General features: G+C 45.9%; 1 protein-coding gene across 1 annotated transcript in view; it reads right to left on the reverse strand.

Moving 5' to 3' along the window:
- adamts6 (ADAM metallopeptidase with thrombospondin type 1 motif, 6) overlaps positions 1–20000 on the reverse strand; it is a 79231-nt gene that overhangs the window by 34106 nt on the left and 25125 nt on the right. Inside the window, 5 exon segments of the mRNA XM_053644731.1 lie at positions 1441–1504; positions 4402–4547; positions 8628–8735; positions 16422–16563; positions 18545–18691. Coding sequence (XP_053500706.1) covers positions 1441–1504; positions 4402–4547; positions 8628–8735; positions 16422–16563; positions 18545–18691 — 607 coding nt within the window.

Here is a 20000-nt window from a genome sequence, read left to right on the forward strand (position 1 = left end):
AGAACCTCATCATAGATCAGGACAGAACCTCATCATAGATCAGGACAGAACCTCATCATAGATCAGCTCAGAACCTCATCATAGATCAGCTCAGAACCTCATCATAGATCAGGACAGAACCTCATCATAGATCAGCTCAGAACCTAATCATAGATCAGGACAGAACCTCATCATAGATCAGGACAGAACCTCATCACAGATCAGCTCAGAACCTCATCACAGATCAGCTCAGAACCTCATCATAGATCAGCTCAGAACCTCATCATAGATCAGGACAGAACCTCATCATAGATCAGGACAGAACCTCATCATAGATCAGCTCAGAACCTCATCATAGATCAGCTCAGAACCTCATCATAGATCAGGACAGAACCTCATCATAGATCAGCTCAGAACCTCATCATAGATCAGGACAGAACCTCATCATAGATCAACTCAGAACCTCATCATAGATCAGGACAGAACCTCATCATAGATCAGCTCAGAACCTCATCATAGATCAGGACAGAACCTCATCATAGATCAACTCAGAACCTCATCATAGATCAGGACAGAACCTCATCATAGATCAGCTCAGAACCTCATCATAGATCAGCTCAGAACCTCATCATAGATCAGCTCAGAACCTCATCATAGATCAGGACAGAACCTCATCATAGATCAGGACAGAACCTCATCATAGATCAGCTCAGAACCTCATCATAGATCAGGACAGAACCTCATCATAGATCAGGACAGAACCTCATCATAGATCAGCTCAGAACCTCATCATAGATCAGGACAGAACCTCATCATAGATCAGCTCAGAACCTCATCATAGATCAGGACAGAACCTCATCATAGATCAGGACAGAACCTCATCATAGATCAGCTCAGAACCTCATCATAGATCAGGACAGAACCTCATCATAGATCAGGACAGAACCTCATCATAGATCAGCTCAGAACCTCATCATAGATCAGGACAGAACCTCATCATAGATCAGCTCAGAACCTCATCATAGATCAGCTCAGAACCTGATTAGATTTTGTAATAAACCTTTAAAATTGTAAAATGTTCTTGTAGATTGCATTTTTCCTACTTTTTTGTGTTAATTTTTTTTTCTCAAACTCAGGTTTTCGCTGTTTATTAAACTGCAACTCTGAAGTTTTGCGGGAAGATTCTTTGCAAACCTTTATTATAATAATAATAAATAAAAACCTCAGGGTGTAACCGATAGCTGAAGTATTGCTGTACGTGTGTAAATAACGAGGATAATATTTGAACGGTTAGATTATTTTGATGAAATAAAATAGCGCATGAATTGATGAATTGGATTGAAGCTTGAGAACCACTGCTGCAGAAGAATAAATGGTCTACAAGCAGATGTGCCAAGCCATAATCCATATTCCTGAGCTGTTACCCTTTTACACAGAAGCAGAAGAGAAATGGAAACTTACGTCGGTGTTGCACGATCTGTAGCGCTTCCTCTCCCCAAGACAGTACTTCCCTCCTCCGGACGGCCTGCAAAAAAAATCAGAAAGAAAAGAAAAAAAAACAGACCGATGAAGAACCTAGAGCAAACCAGAGAACCCTTCTAACGAAACTGAAGGACGTTAAATCAAAGTGTAGAACAAAGCGTACATTCCTGACAACACCAGGAAACATCTGCACTGCGTCTGTGTGGACGTTAAATATACACAGAACAAAACACTCTCAAACTTCCTCTTACAGAACCCACACGGAGGGACAGAACCCACACGGAGGGACAGAACCCACACGGATGGACAGATCACATCACTGACCGGAGCGATCCAGCTGGAAAGAGATAACATCTCACAGGAGATGGAGATGGATCACAGTCAGGATGCTGCTGCAGGCACAGAATAAAAGGCTTCCACGAGCAGCACTCCTGGGGGGAACGGAGAACAGTCAGGCTCGAGCGCTCAGGATTTTATTACAGCTGGAAAGTGGGTTAGCAGATCTCGCAGGTCTGGCCAGCTGTTATTGGTGGGGTTAAGTTGCTTTTTCACGGTACATCAACAACAACTACTGTTGACACTAAACTGCTGACCTAAACCCTGCGCTGCTCAGCTCCGCGCCTGGACGGGTCACGTGGTCACGTGGTAGAATTTACACCCAGTCATTGGTGTAGTGTAGTGGAGTGACGCGTCAGTTACCCAGTGTGTTGCTGGACTACACGCTCGAAGATCTGTGTGGAAATGGTGTGCAGTGGAGCTGTAACAGGAAAAGAAGAGTCTGAGATGCTCTTCTGCTCACCACGGTTAAACACAGTCACATCAGTTCCTCCTACAACCTCCTTCATCAACACGCTGTTTCCAGCTGCAGAACTGCTGCTCAGTTCTGCGTGAACTCTACACACCGATGTGTGTGAAAATACCACATACACTACTCGCTCAAAAGTTTGTGCACCCATACTGTATGTGCTTCTTCTCCAAACTGAAGAAGCCACAAAGTCAGACGCACACAGTCGTATAGAGCGTCTCTGTACGCTGTAGATTTACAATTTCACTAAGGACTAAGAATCCCAAACGCTGTTCCAGCGCGACACACGGTGCACAAAGCGAGCTCCATGAAGACGTGGTGTGTGAAGGTTGGGAGAAGGTAGAAGAACTCGAGTGTCCTGCACAGAGTCCTGACCTCGACCCCACTGAACACCTTTGGGATGAACTGGAACTGGAGTCTCCTTACATCAACATCACAACATCAACATCAGCACCTGACCTCAACCTCACTAACGCTCTTGTAGCTGAAAGATCACGAATGCCCACGGCCACGCCCCAAAATCTAGTGGAAAGCCTCCCCAGAAGAGCGGAGCGCATTATAACAGTAACGTTTCATTTTAAAACAAATTCAGAAGAAGGGTTCTAGACACAGATAATACCCGCGGACTCGTTTCTGACAGGCGTGTTAGTCAATACGAGGACTGTGCTGGGGTTTTAATGTAAAAGCTCTGCTGTTTGTCGAACATCAAACGTGCAGCGAGGATTTGAGACGGAGCATCAGATTCCACTCAAGGATGACGCTGACAGAGCCGAAGGTCCGAGAAACAGAGCCGTGTTCTCGGAAAAGTTACGCTACAGTTACAGCGAGTAATGAGGTTAGACCTGGTGTGGGGCATAAGGAGGTAATTTAAGACTATTGCACGGCACGCAAGTCAATCACCTTCGGAAAATAACTGTAAATCGGCACAGACAGAACCATTTCCAACCCTGTTTATGTCAAAACTCGTGCTTCCTTCAGAGACACTCTGTTCACGAGTAACTGTGAGGACATTAGATACGGAGAAATCCATTAAACACACAGCGACATTTTCACCAGGACACTGTTCCAGACTGACTCCACTGGATTCCAGAGCATCTCATATGACTAATCCGACATCTACAGCAGGTTTATTATATATATATATATATATCTCTACAGTGAGAACAGCAACAGATTCTAACTAACCAATAAGGAGACATGTCCTTTAGTAAACTTCTGATCTTATCATTTGTGCTCAGCTCCAATTTAACACCAGAAATAAATCTTCAGAAGATCAAAGATTTGAATTTCCAGACAGTCCAGAGCTCTGGACACTTCAGTGCGGGTTTTGGGTTGTCGTGACCATCAGGGCAGTGTGTTCTCCTCCTCAACATTCGGACAGTTTGACCTGCAGCGATCGGACCGAGCTCAGATGAGTAACACTCCTTATCTCTTCTCTGGTTCTGTCTGTTTTGCCTCAGATTTGGGGTTCCAGCTTCCTTTCCTCACCTTTACCATGGTAACGTGTCAGGACTGGTGCTTCTACAATAACCAAGAGGAACCTCCATGTGCAGATGGAGCTCTGAGATCATGTGGCCAAGAACAACAACAAAACAAAACCACTCAACAACACACAGTCATTTTTGTGCACGTGCCACGCAACTCAATCTGTACGAGAGAACAATAGACAGTTGAGTGCATTCTTCCTATTACTGGTCTTCAGAGGCAGAACATGTGGACGTTTTTATTCACGGTTTCCTGCTAGAGATCTACATCCATCAACCTGAGGAAAGAAATCAGCTTCTTACTCGCACTCACTAATGAACAGGTTTTTTTATTCCACGTCTGTTTTTACACTCCAGTTGGTTAACATAAATTCTACTACCCTGACACTGGAGACTCCTTCCATAAATGTGCAAGTCCCTGTGAATGAGCTGTTACTATAGAAACGATAGCTTGCGCACTAATATAAACCTGCACTATTGTCAGAGCTGCTGTTGTAGAAAATTAATCAACACTTTCTGACCAATCAGATTGATGTGAGTGATGGTGAGCTGTGCTGGAGTGATGATGATGATGGTGATGATGATGATGATGATGATGATGACGATGATGATGATGATCTCCTCCCCCTGACTCTTACTTTGCCTACTTACGCTGGACTGTCACAGTGACGCATGGACGAGGAAACTCCACCGCCGCACGTCCGGCTGCACTCGCCCCACTGCGTCCACGGCCCCCAGCCTCCGTCCACGCTGTGCGGCCACGTCCCGAACGCCACACACTCGCCCTGGAAACACCACTGACACACACACACACACACACACACACACACACGCACCAGTAAATTATACAAATCACCGAGACTGGGTTGACTTTTGCACACACAAAGTGTTTAGTGAGTGTGAACAGAACCCCGTTTCTCCAACACGTCTGCGTTAATCCAGCTTTTGTGTTCAGGAGAACGAGGCCAGCGTGGAGACAGATGCTGGGGCACATCTGTGTCAGTGGGTTGCGTTCTCACTTTATCTCCATCTCTCTCTCTCACCCTGTCTGTCTCTATTTATCTCATAGCCTGGAGAAGAAACTTACTGAGGAATGGAGCTGTATCTTCAGTGACTAGCATCTCAAATCAGGACTTTATAAAGAGGATTAACACTGAGGAGAGAGAGAGAGCGAGAGAGAGAGCGAGAGAGAGAGCGAGAGAGAGAGAGATGTCTGGGCCGGGTACAGCAGGCTGTCAGCTAGAAATAACCCTTTTAAGATGGTCTTATCAGGGAACGTCTGATGGAGCCGCTGCTATCCGTCTGTGGCGCTGCAGGAGACGAGCTGTCTTCTCTCCGATTGTCTGCTTTTACAAAGAAATGATTTCGGCAGTTTCTCAAACGCATCGTGATGTTACGGTGGTCTTAACTGGTAAGGAGAGAGAGAGAGTGTTCAATGTGATGCTGGCGCGACCGTTTGCCTCGCTCGATCCTGATGATCTTTGTGCTTTGGGGAAACTCAAAAGAACATCCACGAACAAGAACGCAGTAAAGTGCGTCTGCTTCCCAGTTCTCGGAAGCTGCTGGTGCGCGGATTCTTCCTAAAACTATAAATAGACTCTACATTATATTTTAAATGACATATGAGTAGTCAGGCCATAAGATTTGTCTTGTAGCTTTTTAAACGAGTAGATTAGCAGGAAGCAGGTTTAAACATGCGGTCTGTCTTCCCCTCCCCTCACGGTTCGCCCCGGACCACGCCCATACATCACATTACACGCTTAGGCAGAAATAGCTGATCTTCATATTCCTTTGATGCCAGTGTGTCCAGAGCCAGACGTAAGTACATACACTCGCTGGAAAAATAACAGCGGCTCGACCTGGGGCGCTGCGCTTGTCCGGGACGACGTGGTGAATAGCTCCAGTGGGATAGCGGTAACGAAGAACGACAGCTCATGGCCCTCTCTCATTCTTCCTCTTCAGCCATCGACAATGCTGGCCGTAATCTTTATTAAAACTGTCTCTCCGACCTGAACTCGTTCCCACTGCTCTGGATATTCCTACCTGACACTTACAACACAACATTCCCACTAGCTCGGGATATCTGGGAAAATCTACACTCCAATCCGATGTCAGAAAAGGTCAGGAAGGTTTATTTGCTCATCAGTGGGCAACTGTTAATCAAACCTTTAATCAACTGTCAATCAAACCTTTAATCAACTGTCAATCAAACATTTAATCGTCTGTCAATCAAACATTTAATCAACTGTCAATCAAACATTTAATCAACTGTCAATCAAACCTTTAATCATCTGTCAATCAAACATTTAATCAACTGTCAATCAAACATTTAATCATCTGTCAATCAAACATTTAATCAACTGTCAATCAAACATTTAATCATCTGTCAATCAAACATTTAATCATCTGTTAATCAAACCTTTACGTGAATTTACAGAAGAGAAGAAACCAAACAAAATTGTTTTATAATTTGTTACATGAATAGTTTGAATAATTTAGGTGAAAACCGCATAAAAAGCTTGTATAAAAAGTATTGGCACCCTTACAGCTGCTTGTACACCATATTCCTTTACGCTCTTTGCATTCTATCAAGTTCCTACTCACAAAAGGAAGCTCCGCCTCCTGTGTTCAGGTTCACATTTAGGGGTGTGGCTTTGAAGGAACTACAGAAGGGACGGGCCTAGATTTGGTCATGCTGTACATTACAAAACGGTTCGGGATAACTTCCTAAGCAACGCGCTGTACTGTAGAAACACACCTGAACAGTAGCTCATCAGGTGTAAGGAATAAAACACATCAGGATGTGCAGTTACAGGAACGTAAGCAGTGATGGGTGGTGTGATGATCTGGAGTTACTTTTATACCCCTGAACTTTTATTCTTCTTACACCACAACAATTTCCTACAACGCTTACAGTGCTTTATTTATTAAATAACAACACCTCCTCATCCTTTTTATCCGTTTATAGTTACATTTAACATCGGTGAAACGAGTGAGTTCCTGTTCTCACTTACGCCACAGCAGCTATATACACTCGTTCCCTCACCATCCTCTCTCTATTCTCTCTCTTTATTCTCTCTCTCTATTCTCTCTCTTTATTCTCTCTCTTTATTCCCTCTCTCTATTCTCTCTCTTTATTCTCTCTCTCTATTCTCTCTCTTTATTCTCTCTCTCTATTCTCTCTCTTTATTCTCTCTCTCTATTCTCTCTCTCTATTCTTTCTCTCTCTATTCTCTCTCTATTCTCTCTCTATTCTCTCTCTTTATTCTCTCTCTCTATTCTCTCTCTTTATTCTCTCTCTCTATTCTCTCTCTCTATTCTTTCTCTCTCTATTCTCTCTCTATTCTCTCTCTATTCTCTCTCTTTATTCTCTCTCTCTATTCTCTCTCTCTATTCTCTCTCTTTATTCTCTCTCTCTATTCTCTCTCTCTATTCTCTCTCTTTATTCTCTCTCTTTATTCTCTCTCTCTATTCTCTCTCTTTATTCTCTCTCTCTATTCTCTCTCTCTATTCTTTCTCTCTCTATTCTCTCTCTATTCTCTCTCTATTCTCTCTCTTTATTCTCTCTCTCTATTCTCTCTCTCTATTCTCTCTCTCTATTCTCTCTCTCTATTCTCTCTCTTTATTCTCTCTCTCTATTCTCTCTCTCTATTCTTTCTCTCTTTATTCTCTCTCTATTCTCTCTCTATTCTCTCTCTATTCTCTCTCTTTATTCTCTCTCTCTATTCTCTCTCTTTATTCTCTCTCTCTATTCTCTCTCTCTATTCTCTCTCTCTTTATTCTCTCTCTATTCTCTCTCTATTCTCTCTCTCTATTCTCTCTCTTTATTCTCTCTCTCTATTCTCTCTCTCTATTCTTTCTCTCTTTATTCTCTCTCTTTATTCTCTCTCTATTCTCTCTCTCTATTCTCTCTCTTTATTCTCTCTCTATTCTCTCTCTTTATTCTCTCTCTTTATTCTCTCTCTCTATTCTCTCTCTCTATTCTTTCTCTCTTTATTCTCTCTCTCTATTCTCTCTCTATTCTCTCTCTTTATTCTCTCTCTATTCTCTCTCTCTATTCTCTCTCTTTATTCTCTCTCTTTATTCTCTCTCTTTATTCTCTCTCTCTATTCTTTCTCTCTTTATTCTCTCTCTCTATTCTCTCTCTATTCTCTCTCTTTATTCTCTCTCTATTCTCTCTCTTTATTCTCTCTCTATTCTCTCTCTTTATTCTCTCTCTATTCTCTCTCTCTATTCTCTCTCTTTATTCTCTCTCTTTATTCTCTCTCTATTCTCTCTCTTTATTCTCTCTCTATTCTCTCTCTCTATTCTCTCTCTTTATTCCCTCTCTATTCTCTCTCTTTATTCTCTCTCTATTCTCTCTCTTTATTCTCTCTCTCTCTATTCTCTCTCTTTATTCTCTCTCTATTCTCTCTCTATTCTCTCTCTTTATTCCCTCTCTATTCTCTCTCTTTATTCTCTCTCTATTCCCTCTCTTTATTCTCTCTCTATTCCCTCTCTATTCTCTCTCTATTCTCTCTCTTTATTCTCTCTCTATTCCCTCTCTATTCCCTCTCTTTATTCTCTCTCTTTATTCTCTCTCTATTCCCTCTCTATTCCCTCTCTTTATTCTCTCTCTTTATTCTCTCTCTATTCCCTCTCTATTCCCTCTCTTTATTCTCTCTCTTTATTCTCTCTCTATTCCCTCTCTATTCCCTCTCTCTATTCTCTCTCTTCATGTAAATGAAACAGAAGAACAGTCTCAGTGAGTGGTGTTAGTGAAACAGTAAAGAAGTGTAAACTCTGTGATGAAGATGAACCTCTGCGTGTTATACGGTGTGTTAAAGGGTTAACTGTGTGGTGATGTTGCTGTGCAGATGTGCGGATGTTTGACTCACCCCTTTCTCGATGCTGCCGGTTTGGCACAACGTTCCTTCTGCGGCCGGAATACTGTTAGTGACACAGCGGTTACTTTTGCTAAGGCACCAGAGCTCTCTACACACTTCCTAGGAAAGAAGGCAAAAGCAAGTTGGTCAGAATATATCAACTCGGAGAAACGGACCCGCTGTACACACTGACCCGCTGTACACGCAGACCCGCTGTAGACACAGACCCGCTGTACACGCTGACCCGCTGTAGACACAGACCCGCTGTACACACTGACCCGCTGTAGACACTGACCCGCTGTACACGCAGACCCGCTGTAGACACTGACCCGCTGTACACGCAGACCCGCTGTACACACTGACCCGCTGTACACACTGACCCGCTGTAGACACAGACCCGCTGTACACGCTGACCCGCTGTAGACACAGACCCGCTGTACACACTGACCCGCTGTAGACACTGACCCGCTGTACACGCAGACCCGCTGTACACACTGACCCGCTGTACACGCAGACCCGCTGTAGACACAGACCCGCTGTACACACTGACCCGCTGTACACACTGACCCGCTGTAGACGCAGACCCGCTGTACACGCAGACCCGCTGTACACGCTGACCCGCTGTACACACAGACCCGCTGTACACGCTGACCCGCTGTACACGCAGACCCGCTGTACACACAGACCCGCTGTAGACACTGACCCGCTGTACACACTGACCCGCTGTAGACACAGACCCGCTGTAGACACTGACCCGCTGTACACGCAGACCCGCTGTAGACACTGACCCGCTGTACACACTGACCCGCTGTAGACACAGACCCGCTGTAGACACTGACCCGCTGTACACGCAGACCCGCTGTAGACACTGACCCGCTGTACACACAGACCCGCTGTACACGCAGACCCGCTGTACACACAGACCCGCTGTAGACACAGACCCGCTGTAGACGCAGACCCGCTGTAGACACTGACCCGCTGTACACGCAGACCCGCTGTACACACTGACCCGCTGTACACGCAGACCCGCTGTAGACACTGACCCGCTGTACACACTGACCCGCTGTAGACACTGACCCGCTGTACACGCAGACCCGCTGTACACACTGACCCGCTGTACACGCAGACCCGCTGTAGACACAGACCCGCTGTACACACTGACCCGCTGTAGACGCAGACCCGCTGTACACGCAGACCCGCTGTAGACACAGACCCGCTGTAGACACTGACCCGCTGTACACGCAGACCCGCTGTAGACACTGACCCGCTGTACACGCAGACCCGCTGTAGACGCTGACCCGCTGTACACACAGACCCGCTGTACACACTGACCCGCTGTACACACTGACCCGCTGTACACACTGACCCGCTGTAGACGCAGACCCGCTGTACACGCAGACCCGCTGTACACGCTGACCCGCTGTACACGCAGACCCGCTGTACACACTGACCCGCTGTACACACTGACCCGCTGTAGACACTGACCCGCTGTACACGCAGACCCGCTGTACACGCAGACCCGCTGTAGACACAGACCCGCTGTACACACTGACCCGCTGTACACGCAGACCCGCTGTAGACGCAGACCCGCTGTAGACACAGACCCGCTGTAGACACTGACCCGCTGTACACGCAGACCCGCTGTACACGCTGACCCGCTGTACACGCTGACCCGCTGTACACGCAGACCCGCTGTAGACACAGACCCGCTGTAGACACTGACCCGCTGTACACGCTGACCCGCTGTACACGCTGACCCGCTGTACACGCAGACCCGCTGTAGACACTGACCCGCTGTACACGCAGACCCGCTGTAGACGCTGACCCGCTGTACACGCAGACCCGCTGTAGACGCTGACCCGCTGTACACGCAGACCCGCTGTACACACAGACCCGCTGTACACACTGACCCGCTGTACACACAGACCCGCTGTACACACTGACCCGCTGTACACACTGACCCGCTGTAGACACAGACCCGCTGTAGACACAGACCCGCTGTACACGCAGACCCGCTGTAGACACTGACCCGCTGTACACGCAGACCCGCTGTAGACGCTGACCCGCTGTACACGCAGACCCGCTGTACACACAGACCCGCTGTACACACTGACCCGCTGTACACACTGACCCGCTGTAGACGCAGACCCGCTGTAGACGCAGACCCGCTGTAGACGCAGACCCGCTGTACACGCAGACCCGCTGTACACGCTGACCCGCTGTACACGCTGACCCGCTGTACACGCAGACCCGCTGTACACACTGACCCGCTGTACACGCAGACCCGCTGTACACGCTGACCCGCTGTAGACACTGACCCGCTGTACACGCAGACCCGCTGTACACGCAGACCCGCTGTACACCTGTGCCAGAGTGTTCCAGTTTCAGCCGTGATATTTCTTCAGTAAATGCACAGGTTTTGGTATAAACAGTGGAACTGTAGTCTAAATTCCAGACAGGAGAAATAAAAGCACTAGACATATCCGCTAGATTAAAGACATAACAAAACCCTATTTATCTCCTTCCAAATGTAGACTAATATTTTGAAAACGTATTGTCTCAGCCTGCTGTCCTGATTTAGGATAAGACCCAGGAGAACACTTACGCAGGAGTTCCACCTCATCGTGAGTCCACGCGCATGACTCCTCATGTTTAAGTCATGTAGGTGTTTTTCTGCGTTTCTCCTCCTCCACTGCTCTTAATATTACATCACAGTGTATGAGGCACCGTCGCGGTCATCGTTAGTGTGGACGAAAAACTCACTGATTTCATTTAAAACGCAGGAATAAAATTTTGTATAATTTTGTCAAATTTTTGTAAACATGTGAACAGGGCCTCGGTGTTAGTTTTTATAAACACACACGTCTTAAAAATTCTCTTCAGGGCCACCGAAATCCAGAGCCGGCTTCTCGCACAAACAGAGGAAACGTGTCCGCGCGTTACAAGCCGAGCCACGCACAACCTCGTGTAGGATTCCCCTTTAACTAGCGCTCGGCCCTTTTTAAAGCCCGGACTTCAAAGGATTTACAGGACAACCGCGTATGATGAAGGAGCCGCCCTCGTGAAAAAGACTTACGGTATAGAGTTCGAGCTCTGACCCTCCGAGTCAGTGAGTCAGAGACGCGAGTCGCTCGACTGTCCAGATGACATAAAGCAGCGAACGGTCTCTCTCACGTTACAACTGCTGCATCTCTACGTCTGGTTTAAATAAACCTGCTCGGTGCTCACAGGACGAGGAGGAACCACACGGCGCTGACGGAGGAACGTGCGAGAGGAAAACACCGCGTGTCCATTAGGATCTTCGCTGCGTGGTGGAGTAGAGTGGAGGATGCAGAGGTTTCTCTGCGAACACGACTCTACTCGGCCACAGGGCGCGCTTTCTTTAGAGATCCTGCGAACCTGAACATGGCTTCATGTTCCCACTTTCTGAAACTTTGTGATCTTAAGCTGGACTTTCAGACTGAAAAGATGGGCATAGATGTACATTTTTACAAGTTTTAATATCCAGGTTTAAGTCAGTATCAGTGCTCTTATATCAGATAGATATGGTGTTTCACAACCGTAACAAACTCTTTGTTTTAACGTGAATCTACGTGAGGATTTCCATTTCATTTCCAAGAAAGCTTCGGATCTCCACAACGACACCGAGGCACCGAACAATCCCTACACCGTTAATCACACTGCAGGTCAAATCACATCACCTGAGCGGATTAAAGACCAAACAACGATTCATCACATCAAATCAGATTTCTTCCTGATTTAAAATCATCCCAGTTGTTAGTCTTTGTATAAGATGTTCCTCTGGCTGTGAGAACTAATTTTACCATCTCAAACCAAATCCGTGAGCATTACAAGGTCTGTAATCGTTAGCATCAGCAGTGTAGCTCCTAATCAGTTCACTGCAGTTGCCAGTAAAGCCAAGCGTCCGGGTTCTTCCCCGAGCCCGCTGGCTACATCCATGTTCTGTTTTGCTTTTTTTTTTTTTTTTTTTGCAAACCCCTTGGACTGTTCTGCTGTGTTTTGATGGCAGTCATGTAAAAATAACTCGAGTTGCTCGGGCTGTTGCACTCGAACACACTCCACTCGTCTGCCGTCACTGGCTCTTGCTTCCAGACCAGAACTGATTCTCATCGATTTCTGACCCGTCTCTCGAGAGCAGTTTGAGATGAGGCCCGGTCCCCTGGTTGGTTGAAAAAAAGCCAAAAGCATGAGATCTACATCCGCCCGTGTTCCCAAATAAACACATCAAGCATCTCGATGACCCGATGACCGCTGCATCATTCGTCTGTCTTCCTTAATCGGTCCGTTAGCTCTGTGGCGGTGGAACCGCTGCATAACGCTGTCCAACAGGCTGCGATCCAAACCTCCGGGACGCAGACAGATCGACCTGACGCCACCGTTGCCAAATCCGAATGACTAAATGCAGCGGGAGAGCGTTCAACACAGCGACTCCCTCTCGAGCTGTCAGTGCTCATTGCTGTGCCTCGACTGAACCAAGACTTCGGCAAAATGCCCTCGCTAGGGCAAGAACCGCAGCATCCATCTCCACCGTGCGCGCGCTGGTCATTAGAGAACGGTCTTCCCGTCCATTCAGCAAAAATGCGTATTAGACTTTCTATAATGGCATTTTCAATCCAAACTGATGCGTCTGAAACTCTCGAAAGGGTTATTTAAGGTTAGTTCACTAACAATCCAGGATCTCATTTCCTCTTCTGTACATCACCAAAAGTGCCAACACTGCTTTACTAAACAGGTCTCTGAATGAGTTAATAACGGACAGCTGCTCATTATTCATTCTCTCGGCTCTGTTCATCCCGCGTGTGTATTTCACGTCAGCATGCACGTCTGTAGGTCAGTTTGTGGTAAAGATAACCTCTGGGTCACTTCGGACCTCAGATCTATCTGCATGAACGATTTGTGAAACAGCTGTGAATTTAATGGTTAAACAGACGTCTGGCTAAAACAGATGAGACCGTCAGAATCCACTAACACTGCACGCGGTAATAAAACCGAGCCAAGAAAACACTGGCTCTCGTCCCTGCAGTGACCGTCTCTTATTCTGATCACAGTTAAGAGAAAAATTACAGGGTTCTCTTTCTGGCATCTGCGCTTAGATATTTCTCTCAATGAACAAAATAACTCTCATCTCTTGTCATTTCATTTCTGGTTTAGCCGTTTATCCATACGAGTTATTATTATTATTATTATCATTATTATCATCATCATTATTATTATTATCATTATTATTATTATTATTCCTGAATTCTCTTGGCTTCCATCAGGTTCCTCCCTTCTCCTGCATGTAGCAGGTCACAAACCTGGGTTTTCTCATCACAGGTGAAGACACAGTCTGTTATAACAAATAATCCTGAAAACTAATCTGAGCTGTTGGCTTTGAGGTTCTTCTGTCTTCTTCGGTTCCGAGTGTGTGTGTAGTGAGGATTTAATACTGAAATTCCACACATCAGTATTCAGGAGATGTCTTAATCGGAGACGTCACTTATCTCCAGGACTGATCTGTTTATGGATAAGACGATGGATGAATTTAGAGTAAGAGAAGGTTCTTGTTGTTTTTAAACACGGACGTGATGTGAATTAAAGAGACTACAATGACGCATAAGATGGTGTGATGAAGCGGAGGTAGTGTTACCGCACCCCGAAGGTGATTATTTTCCTATAACAGCACGTCCCCAAGTGGTTTTTTGCCAACAATTACATTTTATTCGTTAAATAGCAACACATCGTACTTTTATCTGTTTATAATTACATTTAATGTTCATGAAGCAAGTTACTTCCTGTTTACGTTATAGCAGCTATAAACACTCGCTCCCTCACCAGCTCTCTCTATTCCCTCTCTCTATTCTCTCTCTTTATTCCCTCTCTCTATTCCCTCTCTCTATTCTCTTTCTCTATTCTCTCTCTCTTTATTCCCTCTTTATTCCCTCTCTTTATTCCCTCTTTATTCTCTCTCTTTATTCTCTCTCTTTATTCTCTCTCTCTACTCTCTCTTTATTCCCTCTCTCTATTTTCTCTCTCTATTCCCTCTCTCTATTTTCTCTCTTTATTCTCTCTCTTTATTCTCTCTTTATTCCCTCTCTCTATTCCCTCTCTTTATTCTCTCTCTTTATTCTCTCTCTTTATTCTCTCTCTCTATTCCCTCTCTCTATTCTCTCTCTATTCCCTCTCTCTATTCCCTCTCTTTATTCTCTCTCTATTCCCTCTCTTTATTCTCTCTCTTTATTCTCTCTCTCTTTATTCCCTCTCTCTATTCTCTCTCTATTCCCTCTCTTTATTCTCTCTTTATTCCCTCTCTCTATTTTCTCTCTCTATTCCCTCTCTTTATTCCCTCTCTCTATTCCCTCTCTCTATTCCCTCTCTTTATTCTCTCTCTTTATTCTCTCTCTATTCCTGTCTTTATTCTCTTTATTCTCAGTAGAGAAGTGTAAACTCTGTACTGAAGATTTGGGAAAACTGAGTTCCAGCTTCACCTCTGACAGTTACACAGCGCTGACACTGGAGACTCCTTCCACACATGTTACATAAACATCAACGATTTTCCGTTTATTATCAGCGGAGCGTCCGCTGTACGCGTCCCTGTGAACGAGCCGTTACTATAGAAACCATAACGTATCAGAGCGAGAGCGTTAATATAAACCTGCGTTACTGTCAGAGCCGCTGTTCTAGAGAACTAATCACCACCTTCTGACCAATCACAGTCCAGAACTCAGCAGCGCCGCGGTGAAACATATCCACACTTTTTCAGTTAAGTTAACATTAAGTTGTAGACGTTCCTGCAGGTGTGCAAGGTACACTGCAGTCTTTTATATTTTATGGTAAAAGGAAGTAAAGTCGGTCTCTTCTTCTACCAAATCAGCTAAGCAGATATGGAGAACACTCCAGTATATCAGGCCATCTTCTGCTCCATCATCTACTCACAGTGAGATGATAACAGATCCAGACGTCCATGCAGAAGTGAAAATATGGTCGGCGTCTGGACCGTTTCGAGACCGATCTGAGTAACAGCTGTTCTAGAGAGGCACTGATACTTCTTAATGAACGTGATATACGTTTACAAGACTTTTACTCCAGCATCAGAGGAGAGTTTTTCAGCTGTAGACCAGCCTGGGGAACACATCAGCGTCCTCCAGCCAGCCCCTTCTGGGTCAGTGGTAAAAATAATAACTTGTCGTTTGGCATCGCATCTCTGCCAAGAGCTTTAACCATCAGCCTGGTTCCCCAAAAACGGCTTTCGCAATCATTCCTCATCGTTAAAGACGTTTTATCCAAAATCAAACTTATGTATAAGAAGATCAGAAAGAGAACTGCCAGGCCAGAACTTAACCCCTGACAGCGCTGTAAATCCTCCGTCGTGCTCGAATGCTTTCGTCATGTGCAACATTCCACTCCGGTGTCTTCTCATTCACATTTAATCCCAGGAACAAATATTTTATATTGAAATGCCGTACATGACGTGATCAGACACACGCGGTTCTCCTGACCTTTGAAAGTCAGTAATGTCGCAGTTGGACGATCGATTTACAAAACAAAACTTCGATTTTTCAATCTGAATGTTGCAACTACGTGCTCATAACTTAACATGAAAATCATCGGGTATATCCGGAGCAACCTGTGGTATAAAGAGACATTAATCCAAAAACTGATCTAAACAGGAGGGGCCAGTTTCTCAGACAGAGACTCCTTCCTCTAATCTAGCTGGAACAGTGGAAGCCTTACTGAAACGCCACGGAAGAACGATGAAATAGTGAATGCTTTGAGAAGAGTGAGAGTGCACTGCGTTCTTCTTACCCCATATTTGCACTGTCTGGAGGAGGCGCCGTACTGAAAGCGACACTGCTCGTCGGCATCGTACACCTGCCCCGGAGCCACGGTGGGGTACAGGAAGTCCCGCCTCAGAGGTTCATTGTCCAGACACGTTCCCCGACCTGAGCTGTCAAAAAAACAAACCTACAATGGGATTGGCTCTTGGACGGCGTTCGCTATTCACACAGCGATGAAAACGATCATCTCCAAACACACAAACATGAGAGAAATGTAAAACTAGAGCGTGAGAAATGTGAAGCTGAGCGCGCAGAATGACAGACAGCATCCTTAAAACCCAGACGTTTAGGCTTATATGGTGCTCTTGGCCTCGCATGAAAGCCTTTGAAGCACCGGTGAAGTAAGGAGTGAAAGATAGGATGTAAGGGAAGAAAAAAGGCAGTCGTGTGTCCGTGTGTTTAGTCTGTTTAGTCAGAGAGAAATATGGATGCTCTGAAGAACCGCTCACGGGGGGTGGAACCGCTGCGTCTGCTACTCGGAGACACGCAAGAAAAAAAAGAAGCGTGGACGAGGCGAAGGCCGCAAACCAGATGTTTTCTCATTTTCCGATTATTCTTAAGCTTGAGGATGAACATCTCAGAGGCGTGTCTGGGAGGAATTTGTGCACGAACGCTAACGCTATTAGGAAGGGAGTAGCGATGTGTCTTTCTGCCAATCTGTTAAAAACGAAATAAAGCTCACCATTACGCTAACACCGACACGGACAGGGTGCAAAGCTCCCATCAGGCTGGAGGGAATCCGAGCCGTGAAACACGACAGCAACAAACAACGCAAGCTCGGGAATCTGGTTTCTGTTTAACGTGCCAGAGGAAGCTTCGGCTGAAACGGGGATCTTTGGCTTCCCACTAGAATATTGGAAGGCTAATCTAATTCAAAATGAACCAAATATATCGGAACGGAAAGGAAAGAAACACACACGCTTCTTGCTCAGGGCGATGGGGGAACGACCGACGCCATATTCAGTTACATCCCTTCCTTTTTTTCCATGTTGTTGGGTGGAATAATCCTTTACTTTGGCTTCCATGCGATCCCCTCTGCTGGGAGAAACACAATCCTGGCTCGAGCCCCCTCGGATTCTTAACGTACCAACACAGACCGCTCGGTTTATTGCTTTAGAGGAAGACAAAATAGTCGTCTTAAAAATAGAAACAATTAGAAGAAAAGTCAACAAAACTTCCTCCCAAATGCGACCCTGTGGATATTTTGGAGACAAAGCTGGACGCTGTTTTTAGACTCAGAAGAACCGTTTTTAATATAAAACTGTACCCGAAACCTCCATTAGTGGTCGGGTCAGTACCACTGTCTGTCTGGACACGTTTATACCAAAAACATGGTGTTAATAAAGCTTCTCTCTCTGTAAAGCAGGCAGCGTTGAGCAAACCTTCTGAACGGACGCCTGCTCCAGAACTGAAGCTGTTTATTTGGCAAGGAGACACAACAACACTTCCAAAATCTGCTGGATGAAGAGTGAGAGAGAAACGAGAGACGTTCTGATGGCGGACGAGCGACGTACGAGCCGGAAATAAAAAGTACACGGCTGCAAAATGTTGACCTTGTGCAAGATCATCAGTTCATTTATTCAAGGTTCTTCTGGTTTATAAGTTCTCTCTATAGGTTGAAATCCGACGGCTTTAGCTTGAGAAGGTAAAGAAAACACAGACTGATTCTATAACAATGATAATCTCGAATGGATGAATAGCGCAGGAGTGTGCACATGGAGCTTTGCGGTTTTCTGTGTTAGTGATAATGGTGTAGATAAACATCTTTGACCAAGAACCCTATCTGAGAACCATCACGCCAGCCTGCTTTCCTTTCCATCACCTCACATCAGCAACAGTGAAGGGTATGAAGCAGAGGACAGAAAACAGAAAACATATGTATCGTAAGTATTCTGAATAATGTTCCTGTGGTTCTCGCACTCTCAGACAAAAAAAGGTTCTTAAAGGTTCCTTTAAAAGGTCTTTGTGACACCTAACGCCACAGGATTTCCCTTTCAGACAGGCTCCGGAGTAAAACGACCTTCTGTAAGCTCTGTAAGAGCCCAGTCCTGGAGCCATGGAGAAGGAGAAGGAGAAGGTTGTTGAACTTACTCCAGGAAGCTGGTGATGTAGTCCTTGCTGCAGGTGGACCAGGAGAAGGGGTTGGTGTTGGCTGTGATGTGTGCCGCCATCAGCTTGGCCGTCTCATGCCCCTTAGTCCCGCAGGCATTCCCGATTCCATCATGGTTCATTCCAAAGCTGTGAGAGGAGGAACACACAAGGGGGCGGAGTCAGAGGTCAGTCCCAGTCCTGCCAATCAAACCCCTCCCACTCTCACTCAGGCTTAAACCCAGGACAAGCTCGGGCAGCACCTCTTGGCCGTGAGATGTAAGGGGCTGTAGCGCAGGACGTCTCCTGTGGCTAAACTGATAAAGGGCGGGATTATCTCTGACTCTGAAACAGCTGGATGTGTAGGACAGTGGGGTCAAAGGTCACGAGCTGTCTAGAGCTCTTACAGGACGAGAAAGTCTTAATGACCACCTGTGTGCTGAGCCGTCAATCAGTAATTACAGGGTTAAACAGAGCCGAGTGCAGGAGGGAAAGAGGAGCAGCGCTGTGAGGGGACACGCCTACCTGCTGGGATCTGAGATACACACACACACACACACACACACACACACACACTCACACACACACTCACACTCACTCAACATCTCATTCTCACAATCTAGCAATATTACATTCTCAATCTCTCACACAGTCTCACAGTGACACACTATCACACACTTTCCATCTCACTCTCACACTTTCTCACTGACAACCTAACTCTCACACTCATATACTCACACACTCACACACTCACACACTCACACACATACTCACACTCATGACTGCACTCACATCATCCATCCATCCATCCATCTTCTACACCACTTACTCCTTCTCAGGGTCGCGGGGAACCTGGAGTCTATCGCAGGGAGCATGGGGCACAAAGCGGGGTACACCCTGGACAGGGTGCCAATCCAACGCAGTCAATCACATACACACTCACACACACATTCATACACTACGGACACTTTGGACACGCCACACTCGCATCATTTCTCACTCAAACTCTAAGTGTCACACTCTCACAATCACAATTTCATTCTCTCACAAATTCTCACCCAATCTCACGCTCTCACATTTTCAGTCTTACCCTCACTCTGCCAAACCTCACTCTCTCGTACACTCGCACACTCTCACACACTCAACAAAGTCTGTCAGACTCACACTCTCCAAATCCCCAGCTGATAATGCTGCACATACATCATTTTAGCAGTGCCTTTCTTTCTTTCTTTCTTTCTTTCTTTCTTTCTTTCCTTCTAAAGCAGTATCTAACAGAACTGAATCACTCCGTCCCTGTGTACCTCTACAGATGGTGAGTTTAATAGATTTTACTCTCCTCCGGATTTAAATCAGCACAGCAGAACTACAACACTTGACTTTTTTTCCTTGAGAAAGCTGGGAGTATTTTTACAACCCCCCCCCCCCTGCGCCCGACCCCCCCCCACATTCCCCCAACAGA

Source organism: Ictalurus furcatus, chromosome 16 (assembly GCF_023375685.1).
Source record: "Ictalurus furcatus strain D&B chromosome 16, Billie_1.0, whole genome shotgun sequence".
Lineage (NCBI taxonomy): Eukaryota > Metazoa > Chordata > Actinopteri > Siluriformes > Ictaluridae > Ictalurus > Ictalurus furcatus.